Raw genomic sequence first — 12926 nt, 5'->3', positions numbered from 1 at the left:
CTGTGCTCCGCGTACATGCCCAATCACACGTGCGTTTGTGATGCTTCACGTCACGGTGTTTGCACACTTCACGTCACGGCGGTCCCCCTCACACACGAGAGAGTGCAGGGCGGTGTAGGCCACAGCCCCTCACAGGCACTGTCACCCGGACATTGCAGAAGACCTCCCTGAGCGGAGCACACTGGGTCAGGGCCCCCAGTTAGGGGAGGAGAGAACCGAACCCTTAGCAGAAAGGTGCAGGGATGGGGCGCCTGGGGGCTCAGTCGGCTCAATGCCTGACTTCGGCTCAGGTCAGGATCTCGTAGTTCGTGGGTTCGAGCCCCGCGTCGGGCTCTGTGCTGACAGCTCGGAGCCTGGAGCTGCTTCCGATTCTGTGTCTCCTCTCTCTCTGCCCCTCCCCTGCTCATACTCTCTCTCTCTCAAGAATAAACAAACATTAAAAAGAGAATAATAATGAATAAAAAAGAAAGGTTAAGGGATTTTCCTAAAGCCACACAGTTGGTAGGAGGCAGGCCTCAAACCTCCAAGTATACACCCCGCCAGGCCCCCAGCACCCCCCCCGCCCCTGCGGTGCCACCGGCCTGCATTGGTGCACCGGACAGTGAGCCCGGGACGCACGTGCTCTGTTTTCAGACCCCTGCAGCCCCCCTGATCACGCCTCCCTGCTGACACACGGCCCCGGTCACAGAGGGGCGTCTTTGCCGCCTCGGGCTGAGGCCGCCCAGAACTGACGGCTGCCTGACCCCCTGGCTGCTAACGTCACTGCGCAGCTGCGTCCTAGGGGATGTGCCCGTCCGTTCTTGCAGTCGGGAGCTGTCATGCCTTCGGGCGCCGGGCTCATCTCATCCCTCACCCCCTGCTCACCCGCCACACCGGTCCCGGCCCGTGACAGGGAAGCCACCTCTTGAAGCCAGGGGCTTCTGCCTGGAAGGGACGGAGAAGCCCACTCGCAGGGAGGGGCTGGCCAGAGCCCCCTCCAGCACAGCGCACACTGTCCGGGCGGCTGGGCCTGGGGAAGGCAGCTCTGAGTTGGTTCAGGGACCCAGGGGAGAGTCCTGGCTCTTCCAGACTCACTAGATGCGTGACTTGACCTTGGGCCCTGCCTGAGCCAGCTTCCTCATCGGTCAAACAGGAGGAGCAGGACAGGCTGGTGACGCCACTTGAGAGAGGGACGTATGGGAACGCACTTGGGGACTCACTGACCCGCGCACTTTGGGGTATCTTTCTTGCTGAGTTTATAAAATGACTTAAGACACTTTCCCAGTGAAGCCTGGATTCACCTCCCAGCCCAAGCGGACCATGAGGGAGGCCCAGGCCACGGGGACCTCTAGCATCTGAAGGCAGGGAGCGACGGCCCCGCCCATGGCAGCTCTGGTCCTTGTCTGCCCTCGGGGGGCAAAGGGCCTCTGCCTCCGCCGCCGCCTGCACACCTCTGGTCTCACAGTTGGCCCCGGGGCCCTGATGTGGTTCCATCCAGGACCGAGTGACCCCTGTGGTTGGTGACCTCTCCTCCAGGCGAGGGTGCTCTTTCCCCTCCAGTCTGCTAAGGGGGAGGTAGGCCCTTGGTCAGGGAGGGAAGGCAGTGGAGGGCCAGCCTGGGGACGCTGGGGGGCTGTCCCTGTCCCCTCTCTCCCTGGGCCGGCTGCCTGGGACCCCATGTGCTCAAGTGATTCCCGGGGCTGAGGTCACTCTGTGCGGGGCCGCCCTCAGCCGTGGCTTGTTCCCCAGCTTCCCCGGCCACGCCCCTGACCATCCACATCCCTGTGTCAGTTCAGACCGTCACCCGTCTTGCTCTCCTGTCCCCGCCTGCGCTCAGCTGAGCCGGCGAGCCTCATGGGGGAGCGGTGGCCACGCCAGTCCATACGGCAGCAGCGGTCAGAGGGGAGCGACCCCGGGTGTGGGGGCCCCGGGACAGGACGCCAGGCCGGAGCGCCCGGTGTCTCGGTCCGCGGGGGCCGCCCCCTCTCCCAGCAGGCTTCCTGGGTTCACTGGGTGTGCACCGACTTCTTCTATGTGCCAGCCATGTTCTGGAGCCGGGCTACTAAAATAACTCCTCGCTGTCAGCGAGAAACACGCCACGTGCTCCGGAGACAAACAGGCAGGGTGAGGAATCGGGCCGGGACCCGGAGCACCGTCTAATTTTGATAGAGGGGTCAGGCGAGGCCTCTCCAACGGGCCGGCTCTTGGACAGAGGGCCCTGAACGGGGCCGCGGGTGAGGCAAGGGAAAGGCATTCCGGGCACAAGGGAACAACCACAGCCCAAGTCCTGGGGTCGGCGATGAGCACACGTGCCCTGGTCTAAAAAGCACTGTAGGAGCGGATCTCCAAGAAGTCTTGCGGCTCTGCCATTCTTTAGGCTAGGAATTCATGCATTTCCGGGAAGGAAGGGACCTTAAAGATGACCCAATTTATTTCTCTTATTCGATACTTAAATCCTCTATGCTGTATTTCAGCCAAGTGTCTCTGCAGCCTCTCCTGAAATACCCCGGGTGACAGGAGGCTCACTACTTCTTCCTAAAGACACTCATCCCGATTCTTTATAATCTCGACTTAAAAAAATTTTTCTTTAAATTTTAGAAGCACCTGAGTGGCCTAGTCAGTTAAGCGTCAGGACCTTTTTTCCTTAATCTTTTTAAATATTTCTTTACTTTGAGAGAGAGGGAGAGACAGAGGGCGAGTGGGGCGGGTAGAGAGAGGGGGAGCCACACAATCCAAAGCAGGATTCAGGCTCTGAGCTGTCCACACAGGGCCCGACGCGGGGCTTGAACCGTGAGATCCTGACCTGAGCTGAAGTCAGCCACTCAACCGCCTGAGCCCCCAGGGGCCCCAGGCATTGGACTCTTCCTGATCTCAGCTCAGATCTTGACCTCAGGGTCGTGAGTTCAAGTCCTCTGTTGGGTCCCATGCTGGGCGTGGAGCCTACTTAAAAAAAAAAGTTTTTTAATTTTAATTGTGGTGGAGAACACATAGTATAAAATTTACCTTCTTAATCATTTTTAAGTGTTAAGTTTTAATTCCAGTAGAATTCCAGCTTAGTCTAAAGTCCAATCACGTTTAAGGGCAGCTTTATCTCACAAAACTCAAATCCGCACCACGAGCGTCTACTCCCCGTTTGCCCCGGCCCCCGGCATCCACACTTCCACCTTCTGTCTCGGTGAAGCTGACGACTCCAGGTAGCTGCCCTCAGTGGAATCAGACGGTATTTCTGTTTTGTGACTGCCTCAGTTCACTGAGCGCAGCATATTCAGGGTTCATCCATGTTAGAGCCGCGTTAGAATTTCCTTCCCTTTTAAGGCTGAGTCACATTCTGTTGCGTGTCTACACCACCTTCTCTGTCCAAGCCCCGTCAGAGGACACTGGGTTGTTTCCATCTCTTGGCTACAGCGGATAGCCCTAGGAGCATAGGTGAGAGCACATTTCTTAAGAACCTGCTTTCAATCCTTCCGGGTATGTACCCAAAAGTAGAATTACTGGATCGCCTGGTAGTTCTATTTATATTATCTCAAGGAACCACCACGCTGCTTAATCTTGACTTCTGAATCCTCAAAAGTAATTATTTTTAAATTCTGGTTGAATATAGCAGAAACGGGGATGAGCAGCGGCGAGAGAGTTGCAAGATGGAGAAACGCTCAGAAATGGGAGTGGGCAAATCTGGGAAGGCTTCTTGGAGGAGGTAGAATTATCTGACTTCTCTGAGCACCTGTTTCCTCCTGAGTGGAATGGGGATAAATCTACCGTAGAGACGTTCCATTCATTCGTTCTAGAAAGATTTATTTCCAGGGCACCTATTTTGCCATCAGCCCTGCTTTCACGCTGAGAAAAACAGAGAAACGATGGGAGGGTGTGGAGCGACTTGGGGTCTGGAGCGTCCTGTCCCTCCGGCTGCGGCTGGGAACGGACGGAGGAGGGGCCGGTCGCTGTCCAGCTCTCACCTTCCTGAAGGGCCTCAGTCCTTCCTCCTCCTCTGCCTGCACCCTCTCCCCACCTCACACCTGCCTCTGAGCACAGAGAGAGGCCACACCTCCGCAGGGGCCGCCGTCCCCCCACTACCCTCTGGAGCCCCCGGAGCCTCATCCCTCTCCCCGGGGCTCCTGCAGCTCCGAGGAGCCTCTGAGGCCCGGCTCTCTGCCCTTCTAGAAACAGAGAGGATGCTGTTGGCTCCCGTAGGAGCTGTGTGCGGGGCGCCCTTTATTTATTCCAAGTTCCTGGGGAAGACATAGGGGGAGTTTGCAGGAAGCCTGGCCACAGGGACAGAGAGCCGCCCACCTCCTGGAGGCGGGGCCGCTCAGCGGGGGACCCTCGCGAGCTGTCCCCCACCTGACCCTCCCCACAGCTCCGCCTGTGGACCGTGTCGTTCTTGCTGAGGGAGAAGCAGCTCCGAAGGCTGGTGCTCTGGTGGCGGCATCAGCTTCAGAGCGGACGGGCCTCCTGAGCTGATCTCACCCAGTGGTTCTGTGCCCTGGCCGCACAGTGCGTGACCCGAGAAGCGTTGTTTTAAATGCCAATGTCCAGGCCACACCCCCAGAGGTTCTGAGTCTAATTTTGAAAGCTCCTTAGATGATTCTAACTACAGGCTTGAAGACTCACACCCCCTCCACCTCCTCCCTCTTTGCAGACGGGACACCTGAGGGCCCAGGAGATGACCCGGCCCCGTAAGGGCACCCGGGGCTGGTTACCTGGGGCTGCCGCAGCAAATTGTGACAAGCTGACGGCTTAACACAGCGGGTGTCACAGTGCTGGAGGCCAGAAGCCCCGAAGCTGGGCGTGGGCAGGGCGGGCCCCCTCCCGGCCCTGGAGGAAGGTCCCTCGCGCCTCGTCCTGGCCTCTGGGGTTGCTGGCAAGCTCTGCAGGGTTGGCTTATAGATGCGTCACTCCGGCCCCTGCCTCCTCCTCACCTGGCCTGCTCCCGTGTTCGTGCACCTGTGTCCCAGTGCCCCTGTCCCCAGGACACCAGTCACCCTGGATTCGGGGCCCATAATCCAGTGTGACCTCACTTTCACTGCATTATGTTTGTAAAGATCTTATTTCCAAGAAGGGCCCATTCACAAGCTCTGGGCAGACATTAATTTGGCGGAAGGGCGGATGCCATTCACCCCAGGACAAGCGCCACCTTGGTGGCAGAGTCAGGACTCCAGTCCCGTCTCCTACACCCAGCCCTGGGCTTGGCCAACTGCCGCCGCTAGCTCGGCCCCTCCTCATCCTCTCCTCTCTAATGGCCTCCTCGAATCCCACCCCCACCCTTCAGCAGCCTTGAACCGGCGCCTTTCCTGGTGGGAGGGCAGCATCTTCTAACCGCGGAACCCCAACGAGCAGAGAGCAGGTCCGAGCCTTCTCCAGGGAGCCCGTCCAGGGCCGAGCGATGCCCTGATAAGTCACGCCAACCTGAGCTGAATGGATGAGTGCTCCTTTGTGAGGTAGTGACCTCCCCACTGGCAGAAGCAGCCAAGCAGAGGCTGGCTGGCCACATGTCCCTATTCCAGAAGAGTCAGTCTAGAACGGAGCATTGGAAGAGCATAAGTAGACTAATGGCCTGGGCTCTGCCACACACTAGCTCTGTGACTGTGCGTGGGTTATTTAACCTCTCTGTGCTTTGGTTAGTAAAAATAATAGTATCCATTTCAAAGGGTTGTGGCAATTGAATAAGGTAATGTTTGTGAAATCCTTGCCCAGTCACGTAGTAGGTACTTGGTAAATATGTGGCCTTAAGAAAAAGCAGAGGTCTTCTCCAGATCACCACAAGAAGGGTGGTGAAGCAGGTGAAATATCTGTAGTAACAGTAAAAGGAAGAGGGGCGCCTGGGGGGCTCCATCAGTGAAGCGTCCCACTTCAGCTCAGGTCATGATCTCACGGCTCGTGGGTTCGAGCCCCGCGTCGGGCTCTGTGTCGTCAGCTCAGAGCCTGGAGCTGCTTCGGATTCTGTGTCTCCCTCTCTCTCTGCCCCTCCCCTGCTTGTGCTCTGTCTCTGTCTCCTTCAAATATAGATAAACATTTTAAAACACAGCAGGAAGGCTTCCGTAACCACACACAGCGTTTTCCTGGTCACGGGCGTGCTCACAGAAGAGCCGCAGCCTTTGACATGTGACAGACAAGCAGCACCAGTGGCAGAGTCCACATGTGAACGGTCCTTTTTTAAATGTTTATTTATTTATTTTGAGAGAGAGAGAAAGAGCACGAGCAGGGGAGGGGTAGAGAGAGGGGGGGAGACAGAGAATCCCAAGCAGGCTCCCCGCTCAGCGCAGAGCCTGATGCGGGACTCGATCCCACACACCGTGAGATCGTGACTTGAGCCGCAATCACGAACCAGAGGCTTAACTGGCTGAGCCACCCAGGCGCCCCCAAACACGGTTTTGTGTGCCGGTCTTAGCGCCTGAGGGAAAGCGATACTCCAGTGTAAACCCGTGTGGATGCTCCTGGCGTTGGGGCCGGACGGTATTTATTGTCCAGCATTGCTGGCCCCGACCACGAAATGCCAGGAGTACCTCCCCAGCCTGGTGGCGACCAAACGCGATCCCAGATGTGCATGTGGCCTCAGGATGCGAGCTACCCCTCTGTCCTTCCTCCGCGGGACCCCGCCTGCCATAGGCAGAGATGCTCCTCTACCCACTCCGGGGACGGCTGGTCCCATCTGGGGTGCGGGGTGTGGGCTGCCCGACTGCCAGGGCACCCCATCGGAGCCGGCCTTGGCGGCCAGCTGCTCTGGGGGGCCCTGGGCCCTCTGAGCCCCCCACGGCCTGCGCAGCTGGCTGTGCCCCGCCCCACCACCCAACGCCGCCCGCCGCTCGCTCCAGGGGCCTCTCGCTGCTCCCCTTCCCCAGCGGGGCCCCTCATCTCATTCTCATCAAACATGCAGAACCGATGTTGCACAAGCCCACCCTCCAGGGGGGATTAACATAATACCCCTGATTTCCCCATCCCCTCTCTCGGGCGCTGTGGGCGCTGTGCGTCTCCCTGGCCGCGGCCGGCCCGCCTTTGTTTCGGGAGGAACGGTACACTGTCTGGAAACGTTACTGCAATTAAATATGCACAAGAAGGGGGAGGGAGGGGGGAAATGAGGACAATGAAGGATGTGAAACATCAGATGCCGCAGCTGCTTGTTGCTATGGAAACCCCGGCTCCCCACCGCATCGCCCAGCACCCCTTCCCAGCTTCCAATTCCAGCAGGACCAAGTGCACCGGCTTCCTGGGGTGCGGGGGGGGGCTGCAGGATCCCCGGGGCCACACTGCCGGTGCCGGACGGGGGCCCGTCCTGTTGCCCCAACGCCATGCCCCCGACCGGGTACTTCTGAGCAGCAGCACCTCCCGTAGCTCTGCATGCCAGTCCCAGTTACATCACCGGAGAGCTTCCGCATTTGACTTTGGGATGTCACAACATGGAGACAAAACGGCGCGTTCAGAGTCTGGTGGGGAAGCCAGGCTTTCTCGGTGCTTCCCCGGGGTCCTCTCCCCCACAGCGCTGTGTGGGGGGCCGCGAGGGGGGCCCGGTGCTGGAGGGCGCGGCTGGGGCCCGGAGGACCGGCAGCCGGCTGGGCACACCGGGGGCTGGGGGGGGGGGTCCCACCAGCACACCGCTCGGCAGGGACCCGTGTGACGTCCGGGTGTGGGCCCGCACGGCCAGCTGTCCTCACAGCGGTTCACAGACACAAGACCAGGAGGTTGCCGAGCGCCAGCCGCGTGTGAGGCCATGGCACACTCCCACGGGGCCGCCTTCCACGCCCACCCTGTCCCCCCGTGGAAGCAAGCAAACCATCCTGGGCCGGGCCCGGCCGTCCGGCTCACTCCTGCGCTGGTCACATGCGGCTGATTGTTAGATCCGGCCGCTTGGCAAAGTGGTGGCACATAGTAGGTCTGGTCCCTTACAAAGCTGTGTGGGAGACCAGGAAGATTAGATTTGTAGATAGACCAACTTTATTAAGAAACAAGAGATCACCCAGATTGAAGAAGTCGTTAGGAGCCGTATTAAGTAAATACTAAAACGGCAAATCCCACCCCGCTTAGCCTGTAGACACCTCGAGGGCTCCGCAGCTCCCCTCCAGCGTGTGTGGGAGGAGGTCAGTGACCGGGGCCCAGGACAGCTCAGTGGGGCTCCCGCGGGTAGAACCAGGACCCACGGAGGGAGCCAAGAGGAGACCAGCTGTGACCCGGAAGGTCTCTCTAAAAGTCCTGGCTCTCCACTTCGGTACGGGCTGCCGAGGGCGGTAGTGAGTTCCCCAAACCCAGAGACACTCCGAGGAGGGCTGGAGAACCTCGTCAAAGCCATGGTCAGACTCTCAGCGCCTCCACCCTGCATACAGCGTGCCCTGTGCCGAGAGTCACCGGGGAGGTCCCCGACCCCTGCTGCGGAGGCCCGTGCTTGGTGGGTAGGGCCTCACGGAATATTTCTTTAAAAAAAATTTATTGATTTTTGGGAGAGCGCAAGGGGAGGAGGGGCACAGAGACGGGGACGGAGGGTCCAAAGCGGGCTCCGCGCTGACAGTCTGACAGCACTGAGCCTGATGTGGGGCCCGAACTCACAAACTGTGAGATCATGACCTGAGCCCAAGTCGGACGCCCAACCGACCGAGCTGCGCAGAATATGTCTAATAGGAGACTGAGCCCCTATCAGAGCTCTGGCCACGGGCTGGGGGCTGTGACTCAGCCCTCAGCAGGAGGAAGCAGACTTCTAAGTAATAGGATTTGAAGGGCACGGGGCTGCCCAAGTGTCTCCTCATGAACGCCTGGCGTTCTGATGCTAGAAGGTCCTTCCTTCCTCCCCTGCAGCCTTTTTTTTTTAGACACTGCCACTGCCGTGACCCCATGCCGGCTCCTGTGGAAATGGCACCTGGGAAGTCCCCCGCCTGTGGGAGAAGGCAGCTGAGTGCAAGCCCCTCCCCAACCATCAAGTCCACCTTCTCCCCTTTTAAAACCTGCCCTCACTAGCTCAAGTTCGGGGTCTGCCCTAGGACCTTGGACAAGGAAATCCATCCCATCTCTAAGTGGAGTCCTGTGTCACAGTCAGCAAAGTGGGCCTCTCACTGCCGGTCCTTCGGCTCCCTTGCCGAGTTGTGGCAGGACGACCACGGAGGGGCCGGGAAAAGTAAAGCGTGGTGCCTGCACTGCACCTTGTGCAAAATGAGAGTTCAAGACCTGTGTGTCGAATTAGTATTGTGAATCTGCATGTCTATGCCCCTGCTACTAGCAAAGCTTAGCTGCAAACTGTTTGATGAGTGAACATGTGATTGAAATCGAGAGAAAAGGATTTACGCTAGTGTTTGGTTTCATGCACAGAGAGAGCTGTGAGTTCTGGTCTGAGCTGTGGTCTGCTTGTATCCTGTGTGACCTGACAGTCGAGTAGACGCACAAATGGTTGTAAGAACAAAGGAGCAATGGATGTGAAAGGACTTTGCAAGCTCTTGCGCAGAGATAGGAAAGATGAGGCCTGACACGAAGTGAGCACCTGCCATGTGCCAAACACTTTTGTTTTTGGTCTTTATATCCACCCTATGCAGTAGTATTTGCACCCCGTTGTACAGACGAGGCTCAGAGAAGTTAAGAGGTTTCCCCAAGATCACACAGCTGATAAGTGGACGCGTCAGTTTGGAGCCCAGGTCTCGGTCCGACTCTACAGCCCGCTGTCCTGTAAGACTCTGAAGCGTCTACGCTTACAGGAACGGCAGTTCTGGGAGAAAGCGCGGCTGCCGGCCTGCGTTGCTTCTGGAGGTGGGGCCCAGCCCGGGGAGTAATGGGTCATCTTGCTTGTGTCTCCAGAAAACAGGTTTCTTATTACCCACCACGGCGGGCTGTACATCTCCGACGTGCAGAAGGAGGACGCCCTCTCCACCTACCGCTGCATCACCAAGCACAAGTACAGCGGGGAGACCCGGCAGAGCAACGGGGCCCGCCTCTCCGTGACAGGTAGGGCCCGGGACCGGGAGGCCGTCGGGGGGCTCGCAGAAGGAGCCCCCAGGACGCAGGCTCAGGACGTGCTGGGGAAGAACCCGTCCGGCCTGGTTTGGAGCATCCTTCATATAGGGACCTCGGAGTCCGTACCTAAGGACGCAAACGCCCTTGGAGAACTGACCTGTTGCCATTTATCAAAGAATGAGGGTCAACGGAATCCATCTTCTCTTTCCTTTTTCCCCTTTGCTGCCAGGAAGCTCCTAAATCAAACCTGATATTCAAACATAGTGACGATTAGGCGAAATTAGATCAGATATGGGATGTTTTTTTCCTTCGGGTCCCTAAATATATTTTAAGATTCTATTTGACCTGTTTTTGAGTGCATGTGTCTCTTCTGTTACAGCTTGAAAGTAGGCAGAATAGAACTCATAAACAAAAATATTTGTAAACTAAGTCAAGGATTCTTATTCTGAGATGATTATCCCCTTTTAGGGGGGATGGAAGCTAATGTTTATTAAGGCCCCTGCGTGCCGGAGAGCTCACGCCTCTGTCATCCGTTAGGGACCCTAACAGCCTTGGGAGATGGACTGTAATGGCCTGTTGTGTTAAAGGCTGGAAAGCAGAGCATCTTGGCATAGTTGTGAAACCAGCAGAAGGCAGAGCCGGGACTCACGCTCTGTAGCCAGAGTGTGCGGCCCCCACGGAAAGGGCCCCCACCATTCCTGTCCCAGCCACAGAGTCACGGAGGGCACAAGGGGCCCCTCAAGGAAGACAGGCTTTCTGGAGCGTGCTTTCAAACCCTTTTGACGGCCATCTGCAGAGAGACATTTCTATCCTAACCTCTGCGGTACACGCGGGTATTTCCTACCACGTGCATTAATGCACTCTGATATTTTCCGTTCGTTTCTATCCGATTTTGATTTATCTACATGCTGGTCACAACTTACCAAATGGATCTCACAAGTTCCTTGTGGTTTGTGACCTACAATCTGAGCGTCTCTGCTGTTGAGGAGGTGGGATTGGAGTGGCTTTCGGAAGGAGGGTGAACTGATGACTAGACTTCCACAACCTCACAACCTCCCGGGGGCCCTGGAGAAGTAGCTGGACCAGATGACCTCTCAGGTTCTGTCTGACTCTGGCCGTCTGGGGTTTGGCGAGGACCTGGGTTAACTCTGGCCCAGACCCTCTCTCATTTGCCCGGCACATGTGGAGGTGAGGACAGGAAAGCGGGAGCCAGGAGGGCAGGGATGGGGCTCTCGGATTCTCCTCTGTCTCCAGCGCCTGGCCCTCTGCCTGGCACATAGTAGGTGCTAAGTAAATATTTGTGGAATTAATTAACCAACGCCAAGGGACGCAACGGGACTGTACGAAGAGGCCCCATGCCCATGGCCGGACTTTAGATCTGCAGCCCAGCCCCCGAATGTGTTGCAGTGGTTCCCTTCCAAATGACAGGGACTCATTTGCATGCTGTTTTGCATCTCATCTGCATGCTTCTCATCAAAGGCGGGCACAGTGCAGAAACACCCCCTCCTGCAGGCCGGCGTCTTTCTCCTGCACAAACACTGGGCCCCTTCATCCTGCGCGTTCACCTCCATCTTGGGGGCGGGGACAGGCAAAAATGACACTCTGTAAACTGGAGGGGATGCCAGTCCTGCTCCTTCTGGCCTCCGTCCCCCACCAGCTGTGAGGAGAAGCAGGAGGAGGTTGGAGAGAACCCGACGCTCCGGAGAGGGAGCCCCGACAGAGAAACGGGAGTGAAGATAGGGAGGCCCCCCACGGACAAGAGGGGAGGGGCGCGGGCCCAGAGACCCTGGACCGGGAGCAGACGGAAGCAAACCTACGCAGAGAGAAAAGGCAGAGGGGAAGACAAGGGTGAAGGAGATCAGAAAGAAGCAGGAGAGACCCGGAGGGAAGGAGGCAGAGGGAGCCCAGGGGAAGGGCCCGCCAGTGACACGGGCCTGATGTGATGTGATGTGACAGGGCCATCTGCAAGCTGCTTGTCTCGGCAAAAATGCAAGTGATACTGGAGCAAGGCAGTGCAGGGGGGGGGCGGGGGGCGCGTCGGGGGGCTCCGGGCCTCGGCCTCCAGCCCCCCGCACGCACAGATCCTCTCCGGCCTGAGGCGGGGCTCGGCCGGTCCTGAACCAGAGCGGCTGTCCGTGGAGGCGGGCCGCCGAGACGGTTCGCTCTCCAGTGGGGGGCGCCCCCGAGGGCTCCCGGGGCTGGTGGCGGACCGAGGCGGCCCCTCTCCGGCCAGGAGCTCGGGGCGGCAGATGGAGAGGTGCGGCTGGGGAGCCCCTGCGGGGAGCCCCGTGCCTGAGCGGATCTGAGCCGGCTCACCCCAAGGGACGGCTGCCCCGCCCGTCCAGGCCCGGAGGCAAGAGGAAGGAGCGGGAGGATGCGCACGGCAGTGTGTCTGGTGGTGATTGGATGAGGTCCTCGCCGAGTCTGGTACAGGGGGCAGGTGGGACCCTGACTCACCAGCAGGGCGAGTTGTCCTTCAAACCTCAGCTTCCACATCTGTAAAATGGGAGCAACCAAACCTCTGCTGCGCCCCAGGCTTGTTGTGAGAAACCGATGCCAAAAGGAAAAGGCGTAGCTCGGCGCCTGCCCCGTGGGACGCGCTCGGGGAGCAGCTGCCGTCCGCAGACGTGGCAGTCGGTGGCGGTGGCCTGTCGTCCCCGTGATATCATCCCTACTCCCTTCCCAAGTGCCTGTGCCGGGGAGGGGGAGAGCCATGTTTCTGTCGCGTCCACGGTGAAGGAGGCGAGGGCGAGAACAGCCAGGGCCCCCGAAGCACATCCCGAAACAACCGTCCTCCACGTGCAGGTGCTGCATAGCGTTTGCCGGGAGCCCCGGCCTGTCCAATAGGCCGGATCTGTTCTTAAAGGGGAGGCCAGCGAGCAGAGCGGCGGCACCTGCCCAGGGCTCCCAGCTCGGGGCGCGCCGCGCCAGGTGCAGGAGCGTGTCCAGGGCAGCGCCGCTCATCGGCCGGGGCGGGGGGTGGGGGGTCCCCGCAGCGTTCCCAGGGCGCCCCCAGCCCCGCCCCC

General features: G+C 58.9%; 1 protein-coding gene across 1 annotated transcript in view; it reads left to right on the top strand.

The window, feature by feature from the left end:
* The window catches only part of DSCAML1 (DS cell adhesion molecule like 1), a 305212-nt gene that overhangs the window by 203162 nt on the left and 89124 nt on the right, over positions 1 to 12926 (top strand). Inside the window, exons 3-4 of the mRNA XM_029915701.1 lie at positions 9745 to 10124; positions 11982 to 12157. Of these exons, the coding sequence (XP_029771561.1) occupies positions 9745 to 10124; positions 11982 to 12157 (556 nt within the window). The remainder of the gene's footprint in view (positions 1 to 9744; positions 10125 to 11981; positions 12158 to 12926) is intronic.

The sequence above is a fragment of the Suricata suricatta genome, chromosome 11 (genome assembly GCF_006229205.1).
Source record: "Suricata suricatta isolate VVHF042 chromosome 11, meerkat_22Aug2017_6uvM2_HiC, whole genome shotgun sequence".
Taxonomy (NCBI): Eukaryota; Metazoa; Chordata; class Mammalia; order Carnivora; family Herpestidae; genus Suricata; species Suricata suricatta.
Note: the sequence above shows the minus strand (reverse complement) of the source record. Positions and strands in the feature narration are given on the sequence as shown.